General features: G+C 64.5%; 6 protein-coding genes across 6 annotated transcripts; 3 read left to right on the top strand and 3 right to left on the bottom strand.

Annotated features, from left to right (window-relative positions):
• Window positions 1-463: 463 nt before the first annotated feature.
• Window positions 464-2,184, top strand: EMIHUDRAFT_461783 (hypothetical protein; the record flags this gene model as incomplete). The annotated part of the gene is made up of 6 exons (XM_005761930.1): window positions 464-522; window positions 601-934; window positions 1,131-1,220; window positions 1,292-1,385; window positions 1,480-1,787; window positions 1,897-2,184. The coding sequence occupies 6 exons, from the start codon at window positions 464-466 to the stop codon at window positions 2,137-2,139; spliced, it is 1,128 nt and encodes a 375-aa protein (XP_005761987.1). The 3' UTR covers window positions 2,140-2,184.
• Window positions 2,185-3,873: 1,689 nt separating this feature from the next.
• On the top strand, window positions 3,874-4,442 carry EMIHUDRAFT_62169 (hypothetical protein; the record flags this gene model as incomplete). Its single annotated transcript, XM_005761929.1, has 2 exons — window positions 3,874-4,136; window positions 4,184-4,442. The coding sequence occupies 2 exons, from the start codon at window positions 3,874-3,876 to the stop codon at window positions 4,440-4,442; spliced, it is 522 nt and encodes a 173-aa protein (XP_005761986.1).
• A 1,252-nt stretch (window positions 4,443-5,694) lies between these two features.
• Window positions 5,695-6,977, bottom strand: EMIHUDRAFT_432900 (hypothetical protein). Its single transcript, XM_005761928.1, has 5 exons — window positions 6,971-6,977; window positions 6,652-6,903; window positions 6,490-6,572; window positions 6,210-6,372; window positions 5,695-6,050 (listed from the first exon to the last, which is right to left on the bottom strand). The coding sequence occupies exons 2-5, from the start codon at window positions 6,886-6,888 to the stop codon at window positions 5,883-5,885; spliced, it is 651 nt and encodes a 216-aa protein (XP_005761985.1). The 5' UTR covers window positions 6,889-6,903; window positions 6,971-6,977; the 3' UTR covers window positions 5,695-5,882.
• A 424-nt stretch (window positions 6,978-7,401) lies between these two features.
• On the bottom strand, window positions 7,402-9,563 carry EMIHUDRAFT_198051 (hypothetical protein; the record flags this gene model as incomplete). The annotated part of the gene is made up of 4 exons (XM_005761927.1): window positions 7,402-7,964; window positions 8,099-8,790; window positions 8,867-9,369; window positions 9,450-9,563. The coding sequence occupies 4 exons, from the start codon at window positions 9,561-9,563 to the stop codon at window positions 7,402-7,404; spliced, it is 1,872 nt and encodes a 623-aa protein (XP_005761984.1).
• Window positions 9,564-9,879: 316 nt separating this feature from the next.
• EMIHUDRAFT_448402 (hypothetical protein) lies at window positions 9,880-13,101 on the bottom strand. Its single transcript, XM_005761926.1, has 6 exons — window positions 12,291-13,101; window positions 11,878-11,928; window positions 11,663-11,708; window positions 11,561-11,616; window positions 10,930-11,481; window positions 9,880-10,862 (listed from the first exon to the last, which is right to left on the bottom strand). Exons 1-6 carry the CDS (start codon window positions 13,086-13,088, stop codon window positions 9,969-9,971), a joined length of 2,397 nt encoding a protein of 798 aa, XP_005761983.1. The 5' UTR covers window positions 13,089-13,101; the 3' UTR covers window positions 9,880-9,968.
• A 2,318-nt stretch (window positions 13,102-15,419) lies between these two features.
• EMIHUDRAFT_448401 (hypothetical protein) lies at window positions 15,420-17,045 on the top strand (the record flags this gene model as incomplete). Its single annotated transcript, XM_005761925.1, has 8 exons — window positions 15,420-15,432; window positions 15,597-15,695; window positions 15,785-15,902; window positions 16,044-16,092; window positions 16,167-16,194; window positions 16,268-16,326; window positions 16,466-16,493; window positions 16,881-17,045. Coding segments are annotated over 8 exons (558 nt in total), but the record flags the coding sequence as incomplete, so codon positions are not given.
• Window positions 17,046-18,569: the final 1,524 nt, after the last annotated feature.

Genomic DNA, 18,569 nt, shown 5'->3' with positions numbered 1-18,569 from the left:
CGGCAGCACCACGTCAGAGGCCGGGCCGACTGGCGGACCTGCATGCCCAGCCATGCCCCCACTCCCCACCCGCTTGGATCGATCAGCTGACAGCTCCACCAGCTCCCACACCACCGCTGTCGTGTCATGAAGCATGATAGATAGACATAGAAAGCATGAACCATCGAAAGGTCTGATCTCCAAAAGGAGCTCTCGGCGCGCTGCGCGCGCCCGCGCCCCGCCCCTTTTGCGCATGCAGCAACACCTTAAATTTCATGGCCCTCCAAATTCGGGTCGGAGCGTAGCGGAGTGGGCCCCGACTTTGAAAAGGCGAGGGACGCTTGCGTCCTAGCCTCCAACAACGCCTCCCCGGCGCAGAGGGGCCCCCGGAGGAAGCGCACCGCTTTCTTTTTGCACGCCGCCCGCCTGGGCTGCAAAAGCGAAGCGAGTCCGCTACGGCGAATCGGGTCGGCTCTTTGTGTGCATGGGCTTGGAGGGCGCCCTAGGCCGGCGTGTGACGGTGGGGCTTCTTTTGGCGCTGTGGTACTGCAGGCGTGCTGTGCCGCGCACGCAGGCTTCCCGGCGCTCCTCCGTCAGCTGACACCCCGTGCGCCGCCGCAGCTCTGCCGTCACCTCCATCTCCACCAAGGAGATTCTGCGCAGCTTTCCGTTCCCAGTCACGATCGCGGCGGTGCAGCAGCTGCTCTCCGCGGCGCTCGGCCGCCTCGGCATTGCGTCCTGGCAGACCGCGACGAGCGGTGCCAGCCCTCTCTTTGACGCCCAGATTGCCCCCGTCGTCACCGCGATGGTGATCTCGCTGGTGGCGTACCGATGGAGCCTGATGCACGCCTCCGTCTCCTTCACGTGCATCGTGAAGACGCTCGCCCCACTGTTCACCATCCTGTTCTCGTTTGCCGTCGAGGGGCAGCCGACCACCGCAGCGCGATGCGCCTCGGTGCCTCTGCCGCCACCCCGGCTCACGCCCTCCCTCTCTGCGCGCCTCGCCGCTCCACACCGGGCCGGCCCATGGCCTCGCAGAGCGCACGCACGGGCGCTCTCGGTGTCAGGTCCAAGAAGACACCCCCACGGGAGGGAAGGCACTAGAGGGAAGGGCGGCCGGAAGAGCGAAGCGGCCGGTTTGGCGTGGGTAGGTGGTGCCGGTCGTGCTCGGCGTCGCTCTCACCTCTGCCACCGAGGTCGAGTTTTCGAGCGTCGGCGCCCTCGCGGCGCTCGTCGCGACGGCAGCCCGGCGGCGCAGCGCGAGCCGTCATGAGATGGCGCTGGGGGACGAGCCGCCGCGGTGCGAGCGTAGGCATCGCAGGCGCTGCAGATGGTCCTGGCCAAGCGGCTCCTCTCGCGCGGCGTCTGGTCCAAGCCAGAGCTCTTTTACCGCATCGCCCTCTCCGGTGCGCCGCGCCCTCCCCTCGCCTCCCAAAGTCCCCGCTACCGACCCCCACCCTTGAACCCCCTCCCCCCCCCCCTCCTCCGGCGCCCACAAAGGGTTTTGCCTCTTGCTCGGCCTCTCCCTCCTCGTCGAGGCGCAGCCGATTCGCGACGAGCTTCGCGCCCCAGCGGCCTTGAGCGACGGTGCCAGCCGAAGAGGCGTGTGGCGGCCAGCCGGCTGGGTTCTCGTCAACGGCATCTGCTACTTCGTCAACCAGTTGAGAGCTAGAGCGAGGAGCGTGCCGGGAAAGGAGGCGGGGACAGAGCCGACCTCTGACGGTAGGTACACGGGCTTGTCGGTGCTTGACGCGATGGACACGCCCCTCTCGCACGCCCTCGCCAACGTGCTCAAGCGCGCCGTTGTGGTTGTGATTGCGATGGCCCACGCGGGCACAGGGGCAACCCCCGCCGCCCGCCGCTCCGCGAGGCAACCACTGCCGGCTCTGGGCAGACCGGGCCCGTGCCTGTGCTTAGGCGACCCCTCTTCACGTCTTTGGCGCCGCGCTCTCCATCTTTGGCGCCCTCGCGTATCAGCAGGTTGTTAGCCTGGGCGGGCGGTGGGCCGCGGCATCTCTCCGCTCGAGCGGGTATGCTCCCGTGGCGCTGAGCGAGGAGGCGGATGCCTTGGAGGCTCCGCCGGCGGAGGAGGCGCGGCTCGGGGAGGGGCGCCGGAGAGGCGAGCCGCACCCAGCCGATGGCGCCGAGGATGGAGGGTGATAACGGTACCATGTAGTTTGTGATAGTCCTCGGAGCGGCTTAAATACGGGGGCGCAACCGAGTTTCTTTCCCCCCTACGACTGTGTTGAAATAGTGACTTAGCTCTTAGCTGCGCTGGTGAGAAGTGAGTTTAGCTGCGCTGACCGCTGTGCGCTTCGAAAGCGAGTCGTCAAGCGGGGCGGCTTGACACGCACATCAGCCGTTGGTCGCGTATGTCGTATGTGTCCTGTGTGTCCGACACCGAGAGTGCGTATCTGCGCACGAGAGGCTAGCAGGACCAGGGGAGAGGTCCCAGAGCGCAGAGGACCTCTCGGAGTACGGAGAGGAGGAGAGCCCGAAGGTGCGAGGACGAGGCCCGGGGTGGGGTTGGCGGCGCGGCTCGCCGACGGCCGCTCTCGGCTCTCGCTCGGGCGTCCATGCACATGCACATGTGCATGTGCATGCACATGTGCATGTTGTCATGTCGTGCGCACGCGACAACATGTGCATGAACATGTGCATGTGCATGTCATGTGTGAGAGAACCGCGCCATTCGCTCTCACCTGGCAACCCTGTCTGCACGTCTCGCGCGCGCGTGAACAGGGCTCCAGGCCCCAAATGACGTGTGAGTGTTAGAGTTGTTTTGTCATGTGTGTGTGTGCGCGCGCGTCGAGGACGGGCCGCGCGCCGCCTGGCTGGCCGGCCGCGCGGAGTCTCGCAGAGATCGGTGGGTGGTCCCGTTTTATTCAGAAAAACACCAGGAGGCACAGAACCCTTCGAGGTCTCCTCCCACTTCGATATCCCATCTCGTCCCGGCACCCGGGGAAATAAAAACGCTCGCCCAGCCACAACACCAGACACAAGTGTACTCTTCAGCGCCTCATCCTCGCCCTACGCGCCGCGTGCGGCACGGCTGTGCGAATGCGGAATGGAGCCGACGAACCACCTCGGTCATAGTTACAACAAACAACCCGACGTGGACGCGTTCTTAGTTCAACATTGGCACGGGCGGCAGGCGCTTTTCTGGCGATGTCAAGGTTGTCTGCCCTCTCACCAGCAGCGGGGAGCACGGTCGGAAGGGCGCTTTTGTCGCTTTCGGCAACACCGAGGCGTTCTACCGGAACATGGTCGTGGGGCATGGGCCCTACTGCGAGGAGGGAGAGGGAGGCGAGGGGGAGGGAGAGGGGGGGGGGAGGGGAGTGTGAGGGGTACGGGGGCGAGGGCATGGAGGGGGAGAGGAAGAGCAAGGGCGAGAGGGGACAGGGGACGGGTCGATGGCATACTAGGGGGGGGCGGGTGGTGGCGGCGATCGCTGCATACCGTCCTATGGCGGCGAGTATCGCTACGCCAGGGAGGACAAGGACGTCGACGTGCGGCTGCTGTTATTCGAGTCGTTCGGTGGGTTCGGGAAGGGGGTCGGCGGGATCCTCTGGAGGGCGGCGAACGCGCTGCAGAACAAGCTGACGCGGGCCCAGTACCTCGATGAGGTGACTTGGACCACCAAGAGCTGGCTGGGGCTGCAGAAGCAGCGCATCTCACTCGTTCTCTTCACACGGCCATCGCAGAGCAGATTGTGAATGAGCTTGCCTGCGGCGAGGGCGGTCGAGTGCACGGAGGCGGGATTTGCTTAGGCGGCTCCCGTGGTGTACCTGTGTTAGTGCCAGTGCGCGCCAGTCCCGTGCGTGGCGTAATTTTTTTCTTTTTTGCGCTGGCGGCGCCGGGTGTTAAGGCCGCCAGGCGTCTCCAGCTCTTCTCATGCCCTTCTATGCTCCTGGGTTCGACCCGCTGCTCATCGTCAGCCAGATCGCCGCGATGCAGGCGCTTCTCTACCTAAATCTCGGCCTCTGGCTGCTCGTGCTCAACGGGCTAGCCGGCAGCAACCTTTCCTCCATCGGACTGCGCCACCTCTTCTCGCCCGACTCCATCTCCATCTCGTACGCCGGTGGTTGGGTCACTATCCTTGCGCTCTTTCTCAACGCGATCGCCGGGCAAGCGCCGCACTGCTGCCCCCACCCTTCGTGACGCCCGCGCCCCGCCGACCGCTCCCGCGGCGCCACTGCCGCAGTTCGTTCTTCCTCTGCTTCATCGTCGAGCGCGCGAAGAAGTGCCTCGACTTTGCGGCGACGGCGCATCTGCTCCACCTCTTTTGTTGCATCGTGTACGGCGGCTGGCCGATCGCGTGGGAGTGGTGGGCAGTCAACATCATGTGCCTGGTGCTCATGGCGCTGCTTGGTGAGTTTCTCTGCATGCGGAGAGAACTGCAGGACATCCCCCTCTTTGGCTCTCGAGGCGGGAGGAAGTTCTCGTCTTCCGAGCGAGAGTAGTAACGGAAGGGCCTGGCGAGGGGACAGAGGAGTGAGCACAACAAGGCAGGTCCGGCGTGTGTGCTACCAGACGATGTCGTTGATGTTCCAGGAAACACTACCAGCCTTCCACAACCAGTTGTTATGTGTCGTGCAAAATAGAGTACGGGGTGCGGGCCATGAGTTGTCAGTTGACCAGGTGTTGTCACTAACAGAAAGTAGTGAAGGATCTGACCTCCTGGCCGCTCCTCGGGTGTCGGGACCGATGTGCAGACACCAAGCGCATTGCGCTGATAGCGTGGATTTACCTCACACCCATGGTCTCACAGTGTGCCGGCAGTCGCCGAGCAGTGTCGCACACACAACCCGCAGCACACAAGTGGCTGAGGGCCAGTGAGGGCGAGCCCATCGCGCCCGCACCCCTTTACCGTCCTACTCGCCTCTCTCTCTCTCTCTCTCTCACACACACACACACACACACACACACACACACACACACACACACACACACACACACACACACACACACACACACACACACACACACACACACACACAGCGGGAGACGCGCGCCAGTGGCTGTCCGAATCGGCCGCGTCCGCCGCGTCGTTCACCCCGGCCGGCATCCGGTCTGCCGCGCGAAGCACAAGTAGGCGTTCATGATGAAGGCCAGCCACATCCACCTCAAACGGCTCTAGCAGCTGCGTGTCCTGCATCTGGTACTCTCCCACCTGGAAGAGGTGCTGCCTCGTGCACGGCTTCGTCGTCGCCTCGCGCAGATCGGCCATCGTCCGCCGGCTCGCCTCGGCGCTCGCCCTCTCGCTCGCCGCCCGCTGCGCCGCCTCGCTCTGCCCGTGCGACGCGCTCTCCCGCGCCGCCTCGCGGCCCGCCGCCCGGCCGGCGGCTCCTGCCGTGTCCTTCATCCCGCCGCCGCCGCCGTCGTACAGCGACATCACCTGCTTGGTCACTAGCCGCCAGTACTGCCTCGCGTCGCTCGGCATTCCCGCATCGCCGGCCAGATCTCGCGCCACACGTGGTTCTTCATGTGCTGCAGCGCGACGTACACTGTGTTCTCGCCGCGACCCGTGCGCACCGTCGGCTCCTCCTCCCGCGCGTCGCCCTGGCGTCGCCCCGCGCCCCCCCGCCCGCTCCGCGCTCGGTCGCGTGCCACCGGCTTGCCCTCAATGCTCTGATTCCGCGCGTCGTCGCCGCGCTGACGTGTGCTGTATGTGCTGTGTGTGTGGCGGGCTGCGGCCTGGGCAGCCTGGGACACTGTAGTCGACTAGAGATTTGCTTGTATAGAGCCGTACATGGCCAGACCTGCAGGCCTTGGCGCCCCGCGCGAGCGGATCTCAGATCAGCACCGACGCGCGTGACCGCGCGTGTGGGAGGGCGGCCGCGCGCGTCGGTCATCGCATACAGTGGCCAGCACACGCGTCGCCGCGCGGGGCTAGGAGGAGCTCAGTCTTCGCTAATCTCGATGGTGTTGACCGTGACGGGATCGATGGGCTTGTCCCCCGGCCCCGTCGGCACCTTCTCGATGGCGAGGAGCACGTCCATGCCGTCCACCACCTTGCCGAAGACCGGGTGCTTTGAGGGCGTCGACGGGTCAAAGTAATCGAGGAACGCCTATGGAACAGGGTGTCGCGCAACGGCTTCGGAACGGAACGGGGTGGGCGCGCTGACTGCAGATGTGCTCGGGTGGCGTGATTGTGGTGCAGCTGCTGGGTCGGCGGGTGCGTCGCGAGAAGAGTCGCTCGGTGTGCGTTTGGCACGTAGCGGCGCCACGTTGTGCTTCGTGTTGATGAAGATCTGCGACCCGCCCGAATTGGGCATGCCGGTGTTCGCCATCGAGAGGGTGCCCACTTCGTTCGAGATGGGCTCGATCAGCTCGTCGGGGATGTTACCCCCAGTGCGCGTGATGGTCGTGCCGTCGGGCGTCGTGTACGTGCTGTGGGCAGCGGCGAGGGTGCAGGTGTGTCGGACAGCAGTCGTGGTGAGGGAAGGGCTGTCGCAAGGGCAACGGCTGTGAGGGGCGGGCGGTGAGAGACAGAGGGGCGCGACGCGCCTGCCCGGCTCCGGTCCGCCCGTGCCGGCGCGCGGCGACTTTGGGTCCTTCGAGTGCGGGCAGCCGAACTGGCACATGAAGCCCTGCGGGGCGCCCACACGGGGTCGTGACGTGCGTAAATGGCTGCCTTTGCCAAACGTGAAATGCAGATATGGTGCACACCTGGATAACGCGGTGGAACGTGAGGCCGTCGTAGAAGCCCGTCTTTGCGAGGTCGGCAAAGTTGGAGCATGTGATCGGCAGCTTGTCCATCATGAGCTCCGCCTTGATGTCGCCCTTGCTGGTCTTGAAGGTCGCAAAGGTAGACATCTGCAGCGCCGACAGGCGGGTGCTGGCACCGCGAGACACCAGCGGCCCGGCCCTCAGCGCGAGCGCCCCCATCGTCGCAAGGCTGAGCATGAGAAAGGAGGTGGCCTGCCAGGGGGTGGAGCAGTTGTCACGCAGGGGAGGAGGGGCCCTTGCCGCGTCTACCTACAAGCACCACTCCACGACTCAGGGTTTGGACTTTCTGCGGGGTATGGTATACTCAACCCACGAGACCATACCCCCCCGCCTGCTGACAGACCCAGCCTCCCGGAGACCGGGGATGACCCCCACCCTTTGGGCCGCGAGGGTACCATACCATACCCCGGAAAAAGTTGGAACCCAGGCCTGTTCACAGCAGCCTGTTCACAGCTGCCTCGCACGTAGATCGCGACGTCCGACGTGCGACGACGCTCGAAACGGGCGAGCAGTCCCACACGACGAAAAGTCATCATCGCCGCTAGCCGGCTAGCGCCACCATGCTCCCTGGCGTGGCGACGCTACAAAATCGGGAGCTCGGACAAAACCAACGCCACTCCCCCAAGTCTTCCTCGCACCTCGGCCGCGCCCCTCTCAAGACACAAGAGCCCCACAAAAGGGCGGCACCCTTCACAGAGAAAGGCACGACGCGACCACGCAGCATATGGCTATCGACAGAATCGAGGTGTACACGAAACCTGCTAGGAGGAGGAGAGGCGAGGACAGGAACGAGTCGGAGCCGCCCCATGGGCGATCAAAGGTGATCACCTCGCCGTTGCTGCGTAGCAGCATCACGTACGAGTGCGTCACTGGAACGACCACGAGCGGATGGATAAAGTAGACACCATAGGCGATCTGGGCAAAGAAGCGGCTGCGTTTGGATTCGAAGTTGCAGGCGCGCGAGAAGAGGTCTAGCATAACCTCTGCAAATGTGAAGCACCAGACGCCGGCTGCGACAAAAGCGACGGCGCCCGGCACGCTATTGATGCCGTGGTAGCTGACTCCGAAGGCGGCGCCGCACAGCACCACTCCACTCACAGCCGCGACGAGCTGTGCGCTGTGGCGTCTCGAAGACGAAAAGTCAGGTAGAGCCGCGCTGAGCCACTTGTTTTGCTTCGCTGCGACGCCGGCGAAGAAGAAGACGACATTGAACGTCAAGGAGCCAAACGTCAGCGGCATGCCAGCGAGAGCGCCTGCGCACGCGTGGGTGGTGGTGGTGGTGGTGTTTTTTGGGGGGGGGGGGGGGGAGGCAAAACCCCCTGGAGGGGGCGGGCCCCGGGGGGGGGGGGGGGAGTGGGGAGTGGGCTGTGGGGGGTAGTGCCGGCACCGACGTTCATGCGGACCACGAAGCGCTGTGCAATGCCCACCAGCGCCCCGAGGAGCGCGCTCGAGCAGAGCCCAGGTGGCACGGCCCACGGAATGAACGCATTGGCACCACGGCTGTCGTACCAGCGCGCGAAGCCAAATGTGAGCAAAAAGAGCCAGCCCGCGTACCACATATGTCCCGGCGCGGGGAGATATCGGTACTTTTCGTTGCAGGTCCAGCCCTCCCAGTCCGAGAATTGGGGGCTCTCGCTCCACGGCGACGGCAGGCCCATGGACATCCAAGCCTGGTGCTCTGAGGGCGGCTCGTCGGCCTGCGACAGGCTCCGGAGCCTCCTCCGGATTCCATCCAGAACCCAATTCCACCCCGCTGGGTAGACAACGACGGACTCTTCTGACAAATACGTGCTCGCGCCCACGCAAGGCCCCTGGAGGTACTGGGCGTAGCACACGAGTGCCGGGCCAAGAAGGAAGGAGTAGGCGATATAAGCAGTCCCCAGCCGCGATGCGCGTTCCTGCACAAAGTCGCGAGACCCTTTCAGCTGCAGGGAGCGCCACACGGAGTAGCCCGAGACGAAGAAGAAGAGCGGCCAGACAACGGCCTGCACAAGGGTAGCCAGCACAAACATAACACCCTGGTACTCGTTGACGTATCCGCCGATGGCGTAGTACCAAGAGTCGCCAGTGAAGGCACACCTAGAGTGGGGAGGGAAATGCTGGGCTGTGCGAGCTCCATCGTTAGTGTTGATGTTCAGGTCAGATTAGGACGAACCCAACGTTGTGCAAGAGCACGACCAGCGTAAGGAACGTCCTCAGATTGTCCAGGTAGTGCAACCTTGGCTGTATGCCCGACGCCCTTGTTGCGTCGTCGCTGCTCAAGAGTTGCGGCCTGCCAAGCCCGCGCCATGCCATTCCATCTCCGCCGATCAGGTGTTCGCGCCACACCCAATACGTGAAGCCGGAGGGGAAACGTACACGGACCGGCGGCGTGTCGTCGTTCTCCTCGAGATAGACCACGCGAGCGCCCGCCGTAGCCTCATTGGGGTAATCGTACTGGGGTCCACCAACCGGGTGGAAGATGAGCGGATCGTCTTGGATCGAGGCTTCCTCGGCAGCATCAACATCGACCAGATCGTCGTCGGTGGCGTCTGGGTCCCACCCTCCACTTCTCCGTCCGCGCTTGTTGTTCTCTCGCGGCGACCTCTTCTTCTTCCCTGCGTCCGTTGCTACCGCCATCCCCGAGGCACGCGACCACTCCTCAGCGAGGCCAACGTCCTGCGCAGAGGGAATGGAGAGTTTGGCGTGAGTGCGCGGCGGCAGGGATGAGAAATGGTGCAAAACGCAGCACGCGGCACCTGCTTCAGGCAGCAGTTACATCCGTTGCTCATGCAGATTGCCATAAGCAGGGCGACGGCGACGTTAAGCGCGAGCTCGATGCCTGCACCGAACATCTTGATTGAGTAGAGCATCGCGACGGCCACCAATAGACTGAGGAGGACAGTAGACACCAGACAAAAGACGCCGCCGCTGCCCTCATTAGCACCGGAGCTACCTCGACGGAGCTTCTTCGATTCCATGGGGGGGCGAAGCGGCCGTCCTCTCTTCGGCCGACTGACGCCCCGGCGTTACGTACTTACTGGGAGAAAAGGGACAGCAAAAAGAGTACTGGAGCACGGCGATCGAGGCTGGCGCGCGGTTCACCCCCTTCACCGAGAAGCGATGCGTTATCGCTGCGTTCCCCGCGTGTGCTCGCGAGTCGCGTACTGGGTTGTGCGACACACAACGAACAATATAAAAAACGAGAGCAATGGGGAAATACAAAACTACACATTGCACAGACCACAGAGTGCAGAGTGTGCGGCCACGCCACTCACTCACTTGCGGCAGGAGGGGTCCGGAATGAAAGCGGGCTGGAGCGCGCAGCGCTGATCCTCGGGCATGAAGGATCCCATCAGCCAGACATGCGTCAGCAAACCGTACCCTCCGAGTCCGAGCACGGCGAAGATTGTGCCGATGGCGCGTGGCGACGGGGCGGCTGTCTGCGGGCCGAGGTAGACCTGTAGGCTCAGCAAGCAGAGCGACACCGCGGAGAAGGACTGGAGGCCCCAATCGGCAAAGGAGGTGCAGACAAAGGCGAGTTCGAGGAGCAGCAAGGCGCCCAGGAGCAGCTGGGAGCGCTGCAGACCTAGCAGGACCGCCGTGTTGCGCCGGCCCGCTCGCCGGTCGCTCTCAATGTCGAAGGTCTGGATCCAGAGCTGCGAGCGGACGACGAAGAAGACGGTGTGCACCCACGTGGGCACCGACGGGCTAGGCAAGCCGTTGAGCGCGCAAGAGAGCGGGATGACGAGCAAGTAGCCGCACGGGCAGAATAGGTCGAGTGGCGCGTAGCGCGACGAGACGCGCGGCCCAAAGTTATAGACGTAGTTGACTGCGAAGACCGCGCCGAACCACCCCAGCGTCTGCAGCGCGCCGCACCACACGGCAAAGGCGGCGAGGAAGGGCAGCTGGGCGAGCACCGCCGTCGGCACCGCCGTGCGCAGCGCCGCGGCGTGCGCGACGACGCCGTACAACACGCCGCCCTTGCGCGGGTTGTCGACGTCGACGTCCACGTCGGCCAGGTCGTTCATCAGGTAGCAGAGGAGGTTGAGCGGGAGGGCGGCGTAGAGCAAACCGGCCCAGAAGCGGGCCTGCGACCACAGGTGGTAGTACTGCCCGGTCGGCAGCAAGTAGAGCCAGATCGTGACAAGCCAAAAGTACGGCCGAGAGACCTGCGGCGTGGAGGGGCGGCGGGTGGGCGGCGAGAGCGAGCCAAGGGATCCGGCAGGCGCGCCGCACGCGCGCCTTGACTGCAAAGAGGAGCGCACGCGGCAGCGACACGGCGCGACCGGGCAAGCTGCGGCTGGACGAGCAGGAGACGGTTTGCCACGCGGCGACGGCAAGCTGGAGCAGCTCCTCCACGAAGAGGAGGCGCAGCCAGGCGTAGCGCAGCAGCGCGCGCCGCACCAGTGAGGAGGGCGCCGGGAAGAGCGACAGGAAAGGCCGCATCTTGAAGTGCACCTCGTCCCACTCGGCCGCGGCGATCGAGCCGCGCACCACGCCCGCGCCGCCGTACAGGTGCGCGGTCGAGCCGAGCAGCAGCGCCGAGCGGATGGCGACGCAGAACTCGGACCCGTGCGCAGAGACGTAGCCGAAGGGGCCAGCGTAGAGGCCGCGGTCGTACGGCTCCGCCGCGCGAATCGCGTCGCGCGCAACGCGCGTCGGCGCGCCGCAGACGGCGGGCGTGGGGTGGAGCAGCCGCATGGCGGTCGCTGCGGCGCGCAACGATTTGGTCGCGGCGGGCGGCAAGCGCGCGGTGAAGGCGATGCAGATGTGCTGCACGTGGCGCGTCTGCAGTGCGGAGGGCGACGGGCTGAGGGGAGAGGGGTAGGCCGGGCCGTCTCCTCGCTCCCCTCTGGGGCGGCCGCACCTGCAGCACGAAGGGACGGGAATGCTCGACGTTCGTGAAGTCGTCTTCGAGGGCGCCTGTTCGCACACCGAGCCGTCAAGAGCCGTGGGTCGGTGCATCAACTCCTCCCTGCCAGAGCGCCCAGCAGAAAGTCGCGCACAGCGTGCACCTGTGAGGGCAGCGGCCGGTGTGTGTCGGCGGTCAGCGCATCGCAGAATCGATGCCGTGGGGCGGCACGTCCCTGTGACAGACCGGGGCGTGGGGCGGACGGGCGCGCGGGGCGGCGGCGCCTCCCGCAAGTCCTTGTCTGAGGAGAGGAGCTCCTGGGCAAGGGCGACGTCGCTTTCGTCCGTCTCGCCGCGCAGCCGCGTCCCCGCGAGCGCGTCGGCCTAAGGTCATGTCCCGGACATGTCATGGACGTGTCCCGGACGCGCTCGCGTCCCCCCGCGAGCGCGTCGGCCGAGAAGCAGCCGCCGGCGATCTTGAAGAGCTTCTCGGGCGAGCAGCCGAGGAAGGCGGCGTCCGCGCTCGGCTGGAGCAGAAAGAGGTACGCGTGCCGCGGGGGTGCGGCGGGAGGCGGGCGCGAGGGCGAGGGCGGGGACGCGGCCGGCGCGCCGCCCGCGCTCGCGCCGCTCGCGGAGGTGGTGGGCTCGGCGGCAGCGGCGCTGGCGTCAGCCGGCCCGGGCGGCGCGGCGCGAGAGGGCCGCCGCTCGGACTGCCGGTTGCTGTCCTGCCGGCTGCCGGGCGCGACTTGCATCTTGCCGGCGTCGAGGAGGCAGCGGAGGAGGTGGAGAGCCTCGGCAGGCTGGCTCAGGCTCAACACGAGGCGCTGCGCGAGCACCACCTTGGACCAGTCCCCTCGCTGCGCGCCGTCGAGCACGGTTTGCACCGCCCGCCGCCACTCTTCGGCTCCGAGCGCAGCCTCGCGGCCGAGCACGAGGGGCAGCGCCTGCAGCGGCGCGGGGACAGGCGCCGCGGACCACACGAGCGTCTCCATCGCCTCGCGCGCCTCCGCGGCCGCCTGTCCGAACGAGGCGCACGGCATGCCCCGACCCCAGCTGAGGTGACACGCCAGGTAGGCGCCGCCGCCGCTCAGCTGCAGCTCCCACAGCGGGAGAAGGAAGACGCAACCGCCAAAGGGCGCCCACTCGGCGCCCCGCAGCGCGGCGTGCACGTGCGAGTCGAAGCGCGCGCCGCCATAGAAGCGGGCGCGCGCCGTGTCGCCGAGGACCGCGCCCAGCTGCTGCCAGACTGCGCCGTCGACCGCGCCATCACTGCGCACCATCGCAGCAGCGCCCACGCCCGCGACGACGACGTCCTTGTCGCCGTCGGCGAAATAGACCCGCGGGTAGGCGGCTTGGTGGGTGAGCCAGTGCATCGGATCGCCCGCGTCCGCCAGCTCCACTTCTATCCGAAGCAAGCATGGCCCGCTGCTGCTACCGGCCGCCACCGGGCTCTCCGGAGCGGTGAGTGCCGCTTCGAGAAGCTTCCGCGCGTCCCACAGCGACGAGGAGGGCTCTCCGGAGCCGCCGGGGCGGTGGAGCGGCATCGCAAAATACCTTGGTTTGTGTGATCGAGAGACCTGCGGGCCACCATCATGGGCGGCGGGTGAGCAGAGCAAAGTAGCAGGCGTTAGGCGCCGGCAGCGCGTGCAGAGTGCGTGGCTGCGACTTCGACCAAGCCGGCCGTGGGTGTGCGCGCGCAAGAGCGAAGGCCGGAGCGACGAGTGATTTATCGCTCCGAGCTGGAGGACGCATCGCGGCGAGTGCGGAGCGGAGTGCTCGAGGATACGCGGGTTGGGGGGTCAGATGCAACGGCTCCATGCTGCATGTCCATAATATGGGCAGGGGCAAAACACCAGGAAGGCAGTGTGGAGGCGCCCGGGGGAGCGCGCTGTCGAATTTCTTTTGAGAGCGCCTTCGTTTTTTTCCTTTTTTGTTGTAAAACTAACCTCTAACTGACACTTCTGGAATTCACAGTGAAAGGCCGTCCAAAAGAAGAAACACTGCGGCCTACGTTTGAAAGAGATCCTTATCAGCTGGTCGGCCGCCATTCGGGCCTCTCCGCTCTCGGCCTGCCTGCTGCGGCGGCGCGGCCGGTCGAGGCCGGGCTCGGCCCGGCCCGCGACGGCTGGCCGCTTGGCCTTTATACGTTATTCTTCCGACTCTATATTCTTTTTCGAAGCGATTTTCAGCGGTTTTCAGCGGGAATATAAAGAATATTTGAGAATATAGGCCCGATTTGGAGCTGTATTCTTGGCATATTCGAGAATATAGACCCTGTTTGGGACAAGAATACGGAAAGAATACGGAAAAAGAATATCCTGCCGACCAGTCCGCTTTTTGAGCAGGTGTGCCGCTGCGCGGCGCTCGCGCGGCGGCGGTGTGTGGGGGGGGGGGGGGGTGCGGCGCGGCGCGGCCCCGAGATAGCGCGAGATCGCCCGAGATAGCGCGGCGCGGCCCGAGATCGCGCGGCGCGGCCCGAGGCGAGGTGGATGGGTTGGGAGCGAGGGGGCGGAAGTGATCAGTGCGGTAGATCGGTCAGTCGGGGCGCGTGACCGTGAGAGCCGGACTTGTGAGCCGGACGGCTTTCATTTCTCTCTGCGTTGTTGAGCCAGGACTCAACATACTCGTTCTGTTGCCATCCCAAACTGTCACTCCCCTCTCTCCCGGCCGGGGTGGGGCGCGCGCGGGGGCGGCGGGTGTGCGGCGGGTGTGCGGGATGTCTGTGGGACCGAGAGAGCGATGATCATCGGCGATGTGCTTGTGTCCGCCTTGCGTTTGTTTTCATAACATCGAAGGCTAGCTCAAAACAAAAGAATATAGATAGTACTGGGCGAGAAAAACGTATAAAGGCCAACTGGCCGCCGACGAGCGCGCTCGCGCTGCTCGTCAAAATGGCGGCGGTGGCGATTGCGGCGACGGTCGTTCATACTTCATTCAGTCGTACAGCGCTCAGGCGTCTGTCGTCTGGGAGAGAGATTTTTAGCAATACCAAACAACTCTAACACTCACACGTCATTTGGGGCCTGGAGCCCTGTTCACGCGCGCGCGAGACGTGCAGACAGGGTTGCCAGGTGAGAGCGAATGGCGCGGTTCACGCCTCGCACAACAGAGAGAGAGATGCGCTCTGCATGGTGGGACATAAATTTGAGAGAGATTTTTAGCAATACCAAACAACTCTAACACTCACACGTAATTTGCTATTTGGGGCCTGGAGCCCTGTTCACGCGCGCGCGAGACGTAGACATTTCATTTTTGTTAAATTTGTGTTGTCGTCTGTCGTCTCGCGACCCGCGTCGCTCCGCGACGCGCGAGGGCATGAGCCTTCCGCGACAAAAACGCTAAACGGTCGTTTCGCAGTTTTTAGCGCCTTCCACGGCCGGCGCTGTCCGTTCAGTTTCGATGTTCGGGCTGTGGGCCCCGCCGCGCGCCGGGACCCGGGTGCGTTCGTTCGTTCGAGTTTGGAGTTTGTGAGTGTTCAAGCAGGTGTTCAAGTCGAGTTGTGTTTTGAGTTTGTGTCGCTGTCGTGTTGTTGGGACCGGCGGCCCCAGCTTCGGCCGAGGGCTAACAAGCTGCCGAGCCCAAATCTCTGTGAGAGTCGTGACTTCTTGTTGATGTTGTTGGTAATCCGCGTGATCCGAGAGAGAGAGAGATTCTCTCTCTTGTGATCCGTGAACGGAAGCGGGAAGCGGAAGGAAGGGCTGTTTGTGTTGCAGGGTTTGCGAGAGGAGAAAAAAAGGCAGGTGCCCGTAATATAGGAAGGTGAAGAACAGCCAGGGTCGGACTCGACACTTCGGGTGGACGCGAAATCGGAGAGGACCCAGCGGGGAAAAAAGACGATGCGCGTTGAGCTTGCTTGCCCCCTGAGGCGCGACGTCGACAAGAGGCAAGGTGAGTGCAGCAGTCCCAGTCCCTAGACAGGTGCCCATGTGCTGACCCTCTCCACCACCCCCCCCCCCCACTGGGCCGGGAGAGGCCATCCGAAACCCCCGGCCCTCCCCCCGCGCCCCTTCTTGACGGCAATGGGCACCGCACTTGCGCGTCTTCCCTCGCAGGAAATGGCGGACTGCTCCACCTCCAAGGAGGGAAAGCCGATTTCCCAGAGGGCCGCTCGCAAGGCCGCCGCTGCTTGCCTCGCCAGGCAGAGACACAAGGTGGTGCTCACCCGCCGATGTCTCCCCAAGCAGTCCCCGCGTGCCGCCCGCGCTCGTCGGTGAGCCCCGCCGGCCTCCCCTCGCCGCAGTCGTTCGTCAACACGCTGCAGGACGCGATAGAGGCGCGAAAGATGCGGGTGGGCGTGCTGAAAAAGAGAAAAGAGGACTACTTCGCCGCGGTCGCCGCTCACATGATCCGCGGCATCCGTGCGCAGCTGTCGCCCGCAAGGGAGGCGGAGCTACAGCGCTGGCTTCAAAGGCTTCCCCCCCCCCCCCTCGACCCCCCCCCACCCACACACACACACACAGCGCTCCTCTTCGCGTCGCATCTCCCTACCCGCCTCGCAGCGGCGGCAGAGGCCGAGGGCCCGCAACTCCCACCGCCGCGCTGCCCTCGGTGCAGATCTGAACGAATGTCGGTCGCGTGGCACCTGCCTCCCGAGGAGAAGTGGATGGCGGCGGCCTCCGAAGGGAAGGCGGCGCCTTCTTCCTCGAAGGCGTGCTCGCCCAGCCCACTCGACCCAGTCCGAGTCGCGGCCCTTGCCAACTCCACACCCCACCCGCCCGAGCAGGCGGCGGAGGCGCCCGTGCGCGCGAGTGGCAAGAAGGCGCCGCCAAAGGACACGATGCGGTTGGACGAGGCGCTCGCTCAGCAGGCCCGCCAGGGGGGGGGGGGAGCTTGCACGAGAGGAGAGAGGCAATCGGGGCCACACTAGCCACGGCGGGCGCAGCGGTGACGACTCGCCCCATCTTCTCACTACCTTCCTCAGAGCGCCCTTGGGTGCGCTGATCGAGGCTGTTGGTCATGCTAAGCCGAGCTGCGCCCGGCCCCCCCTCTCCCGGCTGGCCTCCCCTCCGCCGACCGACCCCCACGCCTCTTCTTTGGGGTGGGGCGGGATGTGCACTGCTGGCACCCTCATCCGTCCGCCCCGCTCGCCTCTCGCCACGCAGGAGTTCGTTACCGAGGCGATGCACGCCGCGAGCGACGCAGCGTTGGCCGAGGGGGAGGAGGCCTTTAGCGACGACGAGGTGTTCGACGCGTCGATGGTCGAGGTCGGCGACGACGACGACATCGACGAGGCGGACGAGTACTACGACGAGTACGTATCGTATGACGACACGTACGGCGACGGCCTTGTTGCGCTGCTGCAGCACCTCTCGGCGGACCGCCGCTCGACGGTGCAGGCGTGGCTGCAGCTCAAGGACGACACGGAGGGGCGGGCGTACCACGAGAGCACGTGGACGAACCTTTCGGCGCTCGAGGAGGATTTTCTGCTCATCAACTCGGAGCACCGGCCGAGCGACGCCCTCTCGATGCCAATGCCCATGCGCCCCACCGCTCGCACCTAGACCTACCTCGCCCACCCGAGGGTGCAGAGCAGGTAGTGCGCAGCGTCGACAGCCGAGGGTGCTCTTTGTCAATATGGGAGTGGGCGAGGGAGGAGCTTCGGGGTGATCTATATGGGGGACACTTGTGGGGCGAGGGGGTGCGTGCTTGTGGCAGGGAGAGGCAGCGCGCCGCCCGCCCTCTAGCACCTCTCTCACCTCTGTCCGATGTTGCGTGGGGCGCACAGACGAGACACGGGGGCGTATAGGGATTCATTTCACAGTAAACGTTATATGTTTAATCGTTAAACGCTCTACAAAGCGCGCGGAACGAAAAGACACGAAGGTCAAAGCTGATAGCTGTCTCTGGAGAAGTCCGGAGCGGTCTGCTGTCTCTCTCGCGCTTGCGCCTTGCCGCTTCTCTCTGTCGCGCTCTCGTCGTCGTGCGTCGTGGCAAAAGGGGCGGCGCGACCTGATTCACCACCGAGGTGACCTGTTCCTTTTTACCCACCTCACAGTAGAGGTGTCCGTTTTTGTTTATTTATTTCTCGTTGAGTCAGAGAGCTTTTTTCGTGCGGGGGGCTTGCGTGGCGGCCTGTGCCGTTCCCCTCCATCTCCCTTGCTTGGCGGGTGTGAGATATTCCGTGCGGTTTTTCGGTTCTTTTCTTTCTCTCGTCGTTCTGAATAACGAAAAGAGGCACATGCGAATAGACTACGTCAGAATACACAGTCTCACAGAACACGCCCGAGATAAAAAGTTTGGACTCGAGTCTGACAGGCCTGACGTCTACAAGTCTATCGCTTCTGCAACGGCTGCAGGCCGCCAGTCAGTGTGCAAGGAGGTCATAGCCCCCGAAGGGAACTTCGCGCAGCTAGTTGAAATTATGGTAGTTGCTGAGGCTGCGCGTGAGCGATGGGACGAGGGGCTCCGTCCCTTGCAGCGGCAGAATCCCGCGCTCGACCACCTCCGCCACCTGGACGAGGTTGTCCATCACCAGATACTCGATCGCGACATGCGAGAAGTAGCGAGGCAGGCGGTACGGGCAGACGCCGAGCGCCCAGGCGTATCCAAAAGTCGCAATGCCGTACACGAGCGGGTCGTCCATGCCCTCGCCGACGACGAAATGATTCAACCCCCAAATGGCGGCCTGCACCAAGTTGTTGGTGTCGTTCATGCACGCCTCGCGCCACGTCACCTCCTCTGAGACGCCGAGTAGCAGTGCGAGTATGATCTTCAAGCCGTGGTCTTCTGACAACCAGTCCGTGAAATTGTCCGTGTGCCGTATCAACGCATAGACAGTGCAACCAACTCCAGCGCTGACCAACAAAGCTGCAACGATAATGCCAAACCGGTTTTTGGCGCTGTTCTCGCACACCGAAGCGAAGCGACCCTCCCCTTTGCTCGGAACGCAGTTTATCTGGGCCTCACGGCCTAGGAGGAACTTGAAGGCAATTGGCCGTGGCGTAGCAAGCATTGCGATTGCAAACGCGCTGAGCAGTTGAAAAGAACTGGACACGATGTTGCGATAAAACTCTGGGTTCACCTCC

This window comes from Emiliania huxleyi (assembly GCF_000372725.1).
Source record: "Emiliania huxleyi CCMP1516 unplaced genomic scaffold EMIHUscaffold_7, whole genome shotgun sequence".
Lineage (NCBI taxonomy): Eukaryota > Haptophyta > Isochrysidales > Noelaerhabdaceae > Emiliania > Emiliania huxleyi.
Note: the sequence above shows the minus strand (reverse complement) of the source record. Positions and strands in the feature narration are given on the sequence as shown.